Genomic DNA, 8,766 nt, shown 5'->3' with positions numbered 1-8,766 from the left:
TTAGGGACTTTTCAGCACCTTGTTCCACTTTACGGCACTCGCCATTTTGCTTTCAGGCATGAAGCGAACAGCCGCGGAAAATCAGTAACAGCGTACGCCTGAAACAGTCGAGTTCACCCACCACCACCAGATAACTGTTAACGGACACATGATCGTGTCTGTTGTGGTTGAACTTCACTGATAACGCCTGATTGTTTTTTTTAATTTGGCTGCCATCAAGGTAGTGTGTCCTGTCGTAAATCCTGACTTTGTGGGCAAAAAATCTTCTTCTTTGTAAGAAAAGGGGAAACACGTGTTGTTTTACTGTATTTTGAATGCATTGGGAAATAAAATTTGTGAAACCTAGATTTTATCTTCTGGCTGAAACTGCACATTAACCCTTGTGTGGTGTTCGTATTTTTGTTACTCAGCCAGTGTTCATGGGTCTGGTGGACCCGCTAGAGTTTTGGCTTTCCAAATTAACACTATCAAACAATTTTATGTTAAATTACTCAACAGATGTTTACTTCATCCCAATTACAAGACATATGAACAGCAAACATGGTTAATTTTTTCCCTTTACCTTTGTTAGATCACATTTATGAATTAATGTGCTTCTCGTTTTTCTTTTATATAAAATGTTATAAATAAATCAGTTATAATCAAGTGGAGTGAGTGGAAAGACACAACACATTTACACGTGAAAAAATAATTAATTGTTTAATTTTTCTTTTGAAAAAAACTGAACACGGGTCTCACAGACCCGAACACCATACAAGGGTTAAGTTCGGTCCACTTTTATTCATCGTGAGCGCCCTCTGCTGCGCTTCCGGACGAACTACAGGTTCATCTACCGTGGAATTAACAGGAAGTGACGCCACTGAAACTAGCTAACTTTGTCCTGGAGACGGTTTGTGTGGCTGGCGGGAAACCAGTGAAAGCAGGTAAACCATCAGTGTTTGATCCCAGGATGAAATGCAGACAGCTGCGATGGATCCAGCGGAAGAGCCTCCGTCGATGTTGTGGGGACTGGATCCGGTGTTTTCCGCCTTCGCTCGGCTGTATATCAGAGACATCCTGGAGATGACGGAGTCCACCCAGGTACCAGGTAACAAACTGGACCTGTACCTCACCTTTTACTTGGTCGTCACTCCTGAAGCTCTAATTTTAAATTAGATTTTGTTAAAGCGCCTGTTAGCCTGCACCACGCATTGTGCAGAATTTTACATTTATTGAGCTCCTTTATTTTTATTTTAGCATTTATTGTACTTATTTATACCGTTTTAAATCCTCCGTTATTTCATTTCAACTACACCACCTGATGGTGCCAGGTGTGATGTGTTGTAGTTCCTGTCAGCGCATAAATGTAAACCCTGCAGGGGTGATGGAGTGGACCAGGTACCCCAGCTCAGAGGTCCACGGGGTCAGGCCCCATGTGATGACGTGCAAAAAGACAACAAAGAAACACAAACATTTGCAAAGTTGTGCCAAATAAATCTGTGATATCCAGACTATCACAAAGTTTTTACTGTCTGGATGTATTTTAGAAACCATAGTCTGTAAATCAAAGAAGGACATGAACCATTAAACACAGCAGCCATATTACTGGTCATGTAATTGCATTAAAAATAGTCCAACAGTTAGGGCTGGGCAAAACGATTATTTTCCTAATCGATGAATCTAGCGATTAATTTTTCGATGCATCGATTAATCTAACGATTCATTTTTCAATCCGATTCGATTTCGATTCGATTCGATTAATGATTTTCTCCCCCATTATTTGACTTGTATAGCAATTTCACATTTACTAATTTATGTATATAAATGAAAAACACAAATTTATTCATTTGAAGACCTTTTAATAAAAAAAAAAAATTGCAAAATAAAGTTGTAGAGGTCGTACAATCAATACAATAGAGATAGCATTTAACAAGAAATGAAATGTGCAAACATATATAAAATTAAGGAAAAGTTAACAAAACATTTCAAATAAATAGCAACAATGGTGTCTTTAAACAAACAAAATGTAACATTCACTTTGCTTTCTGCCAAAAAGTGCTCTTCATTCACAAAACAAAATCCACAATAACATTGTACTACAATCTGCTGTTTTTAACAAAAAATTTAATGTTTTGCAAAACAAATATAACAAAGGAAATCATAGCAAAAAATTAATAATATACAAACAGCAGCAATGGCGTCTTTGAACAAATAATGAAATGACAAGCTACCCCTAAGTAGGACTCTGTGACCAGACTTGTCCAAGCATCAGTGGTAAGGGAGATTTTGGATGTTTTGGAGGCTTTTTTTAGTTCATTCCTTAGTTTCTCCACTGAAGTTTCATACTTTCTCTCCATCATGCTTGTAAAATGACGCTTAGACAGCAGAGTGTAACCTGGTTGGAAAGTGGTCAGCATTTCTTTGAATCCCTCACCCACAGCAAGTGGTCTCTTGTCTTTTAAAATCATAGCTAAGACGCTCTCAGTAAGTACAGCCACCTCCTGGGGGGTGCATGGTGTACTTCTTCTCTGACAGTAGTCCTCCAGACTTTTCTGTTTATTCCTGAAATCATAAATCACACACAGCACACAGATGAATTCGAATAATTACTAAATAATTATATGGAAAGCATAATATCAAAATAATCTGATAAGGATCTGGTTGAGATAGATAGATACACACATACTGTTATGCCATGTGCTTTCATAGCATAACAGTAAGAGGTTAATGATAATCCCCAATGTTGAACATATGATATGCAGTAATCATGATGGCTGGAAAAGATAACGTTTAAACACCCAGGGCTGATGGCACCTTTACTGGTGCACTGCTTTCTAGTCATTAGATGGCATAACTTTGACCTATAAGATCAAGCTGGAGAAGCATTATGTATAAAAACAGCGTTCAAATAGGATGAAACGCATTAAATTTGACAAATCAAGAGTTCATTGTCATTTTGCTTTTGCAAGCACTTTAACAATGTTGTAATAGTGTCCACGACGGCTACGTTTAGCAGGTGGTGCATTATCCTTGTTAACATTTCTCCTGCGGCCATTTCGCTGTCTCACATTTTTGTCTTTCGCCGATTCTGATAATCAGCCTGCGTGCATTCCGACTCATTTTGCCAGCATGGGCCACAAACAAAACAACAACAACAACAACTAAACAGCAGCTGCTGTATGTTACTGCTCAGCAGCTTAAATTAGTTTTGTATTTACGGAGGTTGGGTCTTTATCTCTGTGTCTATGAGTGAGTGTACGTCTACGTGGGGGGGGGGGGGTCTGGATGAATTAACGGGTAAAAACTAGCGTTAGTAAAAAAGTTGAAAACTTACGGTGGTTTGTCCTTTGCAGAAGCTGCTCCTGGATGCAGTTGTTTGAGGTGCTGGTGCATAGCCGTCGTGCTTTTATGATAGGCCATTTCCACCTCACAAAGCCGGCAAACGACTGAATCACTTCCTTTTCTGTTAAAATATCCCCATACTGTAGAGCTGCGTGTTCGGGTGGAGTGATTTAAGTTGACTGCAACTGCCTCACTCATGATTTCGCTACTCGCTGCCGCCATGTCTTTTTTTGAAAGTGACGACGCATCGACGCAGATTTTTTTACGTCGACGTATTTTTTGCGTCGACGTAATCGATTATGTCGACGCGTTGTCCCAGCCCTACCAACAGTACAATCCTGGTCCAGAGGACCAGTTCAGGGACTCCAGTTAGCTCAGGTGAAGTCTAGCTAGACTGGACGATCAGGAGCAGCTTTGCTTCAGTGTCTTGCTCAGAGACACTTCAGCACATGGAGAGGAGGACACGCTGCTCTCTCACTGGAGACACACCTTCACCTTTAATTATCTGTTGTTTTCCACTCAAAGGGATTTACTTCTACAACCTGCACCCGATCTCCAAAGTCGACGTGCTGGGAACGGTGGTCTACAAGAGGGAGAGGGAAGACTTCTTCTGCTATGGAGGTGCTCGTCCTCACTCACTCCCATTGTGGAGTTGTGCTCATCACTGCTGTAGTCGTGAGACCTCACGATTGTATTCTGGTCACATGTGCTCTGTTTTTGTCTCCGCTGCTGCGTGCTCACAGTGGATGATGGTACGGGCGTTATAAACTGCCTGTGCTGGAAAAGTGACGTCCTGAAAGAGGAGCGGGAGCCGAGCAAGTGTGAGTTCATGTTTGTATCTCAGTGTTAGCCTGGCGTTGCTTTCAGTTTGTTCAGTAAAATGAAGCGCTCTGCCGCCTGCAGACATGTCCTTGTCCTCCTTTGTCAGCCTGGTGATGCTTCAGATGCAGAATCAATACAGAGCGAGTGTCCTCGTGTGATCTCCAGCAGGGGCACAACTCGGCGCCGTGGCTCAGGGAGGCTTCGACCCGGTGGCGGAGCTGCAGAAGCTGAGACGAGCCCAGCGGACGCGCTGCCGCCTGGAGATCGGAGAGCTGCTCCGAGTCAGGGGACCGGTGAAGACGTCGAGGCAGCAGAGGGAAATCAAGGCCTCCACCTACTGTGAGCGGAGACGGCTTCATCCGCACACGCTCTCATAACCACCATCACTGCAACACCGACTGTCTGCAGCTGTTTATTCCACAGTTAGCCCACAGTCCTCCACAAATAACACAAAGAACCACAAACAGAGCGACACACACACAGAAACACACTCACAGTGAATATGTGGATGTGGGCAGGCTCCGCCTCCGTCCTCACCCGTGTGCTTGTGCGTCCTCAGATAAAGTGAGCGACTCGGTGATGGCGGTGCAGATTTCCTGGATGATGGAGGCTCCTCAGCTCTACAGACAGTGTTACGACAAAGCGCCTCAGCTGGAGCCCGACGCGGCGGGGTACGAGCATCCACCCAACACACCAGAGAGTCAACATTCAACCCCACACACACACACACACACACACACACACACACACACACACACACACACCCCCAGTAGCTGAGTCCACATCAATAAACCACGTCTGACCCAGGATCAGCTCTTTTAAAAACAAGAACTTCAGTATATTTAATGAAGCCATTAAAAGTTTTATCCTCACACTCTGAGTGATTTCACAGCTGTGGGCCAGAGTACACACGGGTGGGTCAACGTTTCACAGTTATTTTTTTCTCCATAATTACAGGAGATTTCATCATCACATTCTCAGGCTCTGTTTGAAGCTGCAGTCTAAACTCCAAGTGTCACAGTCTAAAGCCCAAATCTGTTCAGAGATCAGTGTCACAGGAGTTCAGTTGGTCTGCTTTCTGACGATTCGCTGCAGAGAACTTCTGAACGTCCTCGGAAAAAGAGGAGAAGCTAAAATAGATGCAGATGTTTCTTATTCCCACATCTTGTTGTGCCTTGAAATCCTCGGGCTGTGGTTATTTCAGGCTTACAGTGAACCTGACTAAGTTTTCAGTGGCGTTCTCAGATTTGTTGGCAGGACAGAAGGTGAAAGAGGTCGCAGGCTGCTTACACGTTTGATCAGCTGTTATTTTTTTTATTAGAGCAGCTCGAAGGGTCACGACGAACATCTGTCTTTCAGAGACTCGGCTGTCAGCTCCCTCAGCAGGGCAACAAAGATCTTGAAAGACTTTTTAAAGCAGAAGTCTGTGAGCAGGTTCAGACCCTACGATGTCCAGGACCTCCTGCAGCCTCTGATCTCCAGCCCGCCTCAGGCAGCATCCGCTGACCAGGTATGAACTGGGAGGGGACGTGGGACCAGTCGTCACACCTCGAAGCCTCCTTTTGAAAAACTGAAATAAACACCAGGATTTGATACTTTGCAGCAAAGTAAAACTGATTCTTCTGACATCACATTTTAAGGTCTCAGAACATGGTGTGCTGCATGCTAATACCAGTGTTAGCATGCTAGCTAGCAAAGGTGTGAAGATGTGAAAGCACGCCATCAAACGGCGCGTGCATGTTTGATATTTTCCCCAGAGAGTGTTTCTGATCTGGCACAGAAGGAAGCTGGAGCCTGACATGTTAGCACTGGTTAGTGTTAAAGCCTCGAGCAGGCGTCGGCAACCTTTCTGAGGATGAGTGCATCTAAAATTCCCTCAGAAGTCAGTGTGCCATATGGTTGCATTAGCAATACATTTAGTAATGCTCTATATTAACAGTTACACACTATATAGAACAACTTTATAGAATTATATTAATACAGAGACACACGTGTTAATGTGATCTCTGGTCTCAGAGTGTCCAGCGTTCAGACGGCTACCTGAGGACTCGTGTGAGAGAAAATCTGCTCACACAGACATGTAGAGCCAAACACTGTCAATAAGGCCTCTGCAATGTTCTGAAGACAGTTAAACTTGTCAGGTAGTGACGTCCAGCAGGTGAACATGCAGCTCCATGAACACACACAGCTGTGGATTCCAGCTGCGTTCGTAGTTCTGCAAACTTTGACCCCCACAGAGTCGAGCTTTTCAGTTCAATCAGCTGCATGTCGATGTCCTCTGTGTCCAGCCAGTTAATGCGAGACAATCCAGCTGCTCATTAAAGCTTCTGGTTTGATTAGAAAAGAAAACATTGGTCCAAACACCTCAAAGTCCTGAAAGCACATTGTGAATTCTGTCCTGGTGCTGATGCTGCGCTGAGCCGACAGCTGCTGAAGCTTTTGAAGTGTCGGGACGTGGAAATTTCAACATCGCTTGAAAAAACTGTCAGCTAGCAACGTCCCTCTCACCGGTAGGCTAAGTTATTTTTAGTCTGGTAGTTGGGTTGTTAGCTAAGATACCGTCATTAAGAAGCAGCACAGCTAATGTGTCTATGTGAGCTGATTTGCGATGTGCAGCACTGGCCCGGCCATTTATTTTTTTTAATGCATCTTCTCAGATTGATTCACTGCGTGTCGTGTCCAGGGCTGGACTGGGACAAAAAATCGGGCATTTTGACGAGAGACCGGCCCCCCAGGTATTAAAGCCATGAAGCCTTTGACTGAAAACAGACGCTGCTGTGACAGTGATGTACAGTCTTGTTGGTATATGTGTGATTTCTATACATTTCACATCAGATAAAAACTTTGGTTGTAAGATTCAGATAATTATTTATCAAAAGCGAGAGATTTTAAATGAGAATAAGAAAGTATGTCTTTGTGCCCCACCTTTCCCTGTTAATGTCCTACCTGCCCCCCTGGCAACACTTTGCTAGACCCGCCCCTGCACAGTTACCAGCTGTCAGCTACATAAAAAAGGATCCTGGTGTTATTTGTCTCTCAGAAACTGTTCATAACTTCCCTTCAACTCATCCATGTCACCTAAAAGGTGAACCTGTTTCTCCATCACAGCTCTGATGGTTCAGTAAGGACATCTCCTGGTTTCATCTTCAAAAACCCATCTGCCCATAAAAATGAAAAATCACCATTGAGCATAGACAAATGCCCAGTGGCCAGTCCAGCTATGGTCACCAGTTAACCCTCCACGTGCCAGCGGTGGCACGCGTGCCCAGGGTTACGACCCCTGGCCTACACTAAACCTCCAGCAGTGATTTTAACACGAGTTCCTCGTAGCATTGAAAGGTCTAACTCACGTGGAGGTGCAGCCGGCCTGTAAGCTGAGTGACAAATGTGTTCAGATCTGAAGCAAAATTCCTTCTTTCTTCGTTTCATTGGGTTTTTCTGTCTCGTGCTCCTCTGATGCTGATTAGGAGCCTGTCGCGGGTCCGTCTGCGTGCCAGCAGCTCCGTCAGCTCCTGAAGGAGGCCCTGCAGATCCTACAGGACGAGGGTGCCGTGTACCGCAAGGTCAAGTCCCAGGACGAAGTCTATCTCGTAAGAAACTGCAGACACATTCATCTCTGGGAGCTTTTTGCTGTGCCGTGCGTGACGCTGTTGCTCCTCGTCAGGTGACCGTGCAGGACAAGGACCTGCTCGTGGCCGTCAAAGACGTCATCAGGGAGGACTCGAGGAGGGAGAAGTGTGCGTGGACACGCTCAGTGCAGTACAGACACAAGTTTTGATTAGCGATGCCCTCACAGCTTTTCTGACCCTCCTCAGAGGCACGAATTATTTTTCAGAGGATGTAATTAAGAAAGAAAGCTTTTACCTGCTTGTCAGAAATCAAATGAGCACAACAATTACACCTGTTGCTCTCTGATCACAGCTCCGTTTTCACTGTGGCACAAACCCTTATCGTACTTTTAGATCTCACGTCTGTGTGTGTCTGTCTGTGTGTGCATTCATTTCCTCCTCCTGCGCCTGCAGATGTGGAGAAGGGCTGCCACGTCCTGCACATCCTGTCAGCAGTCAGGCAGCGGTACAGCCTCAACGTGAGCCGCGCCGCTCTGGAGCTCGTCCTCAAGACGCTCGAGTGCAACAGTGACATCATCAGCACCAGCGACAGCCACTACACCGCCATCTGAGGAGCCGCTGCCGAGCATCAGCGCTCGGTGCATAAATCATGTTTAGCTTTTATCCAGCTGCTGTATGAGCGCACAAATGTTAAATATTAAGTTATTAAAGTTTCTAAAAACCATGACAACCACATGTAAACAAACCATCACTGTTATAAATATGTTTTTAAATAAATAAGAAACAAAGATGGGCCTCGAGCTGGCTGAAGTAGCCTGGGGGAGGTTCCCCGGCCAAGTCTCCCGGGCTCCACTCAGCACGTCTGCTCAAGAACATCATCAGATAAGAAGAAACCCCACAGACCATTTCCCCCGTGGCCTCCTCATAACATCAGTCCATTACCTCCTTATCAGCCCGGCTCCCCCCACAAGCTTCATTAGTCATAAACGTTCCATCCATGGAAGATAAACACGGAGAAGATGGTGTTTAAAGCAAAACTCGTGGCTTTATTGTC

At 44.8% G+C, this 8,766-nt stretch overlaps 1 protein-coding gene across 4 annotated transcripts; it reads left to right on the top strand.

Moving 5' to 3' along the window:
- Positions 1-852: 852 nt before the first annotated feature.
- Positions 853-8,506, top strand: stn1 (STN1 subunit of CST complex). 4 transcript variants are annotated; one of them, XM_085408131.1, is made up of 10 exons: positions 853-1,087; positions 3,847-3,942; positions 4,065-4,142; positions 4,312-4,482; positions 4,703-4,814; positions 5,503-5,653; positions 6,801-6,878; positions 7,611-7,733; positions 7,808-7,880; positions 8,166-8,506. In XM_085408131.1, the coding sequence occupies exons 1-10, from the start codon at positions 955-957 to the stop codon at positions 8,321-8,323; spliced, it is 1,173 nt and encodes a 390-aa protein (XP_085264257.1). In that variant the 5' UTR covers positions 853-954; the 3' UTR covers positions 8,324-8,506. The 4 variants fall into 4 exon arrangements, with proteins under 4 accessions (XP_085264257.1, XP_085264259.1, XP_085264256.1 ...); XM_085408133.1 differs by having other exon boundaries at positions 4,309-4,482; positions 7,808-7,960; positions 8,166-8,302; XM_085408130.1 differs by having other exon boundaries at positions 854-1,087; positions 4,309-4,482; positions 8,166-8,489.
- Positions 8,507-8,766: the final 260 nt, after the last annotated feature.

The sequence above is a fragment of the Rhamphochromis longiceps genome, linkage group LG6 (assembly GCF_057381845.1).
Source record: "Rhamphochromis longiceps isolate RC_006_pf linkage group LG6, R_longiceps_female_GT1.1, whole genome shotgun sequence".
In the NCBI taxonomy this organism is placed as follows: Eukaryota; Metazoa; Chordata; class Actinopteri; order Cichliformes; family Cichlidae; genus Rhamphochromis; species Rhamphochromis longiceps.
The sequence above is the reverse complement of the archived record's forward strand: the minus strand, read 5'-3'. Positions and strand labels throughout refer to the sequence as shown.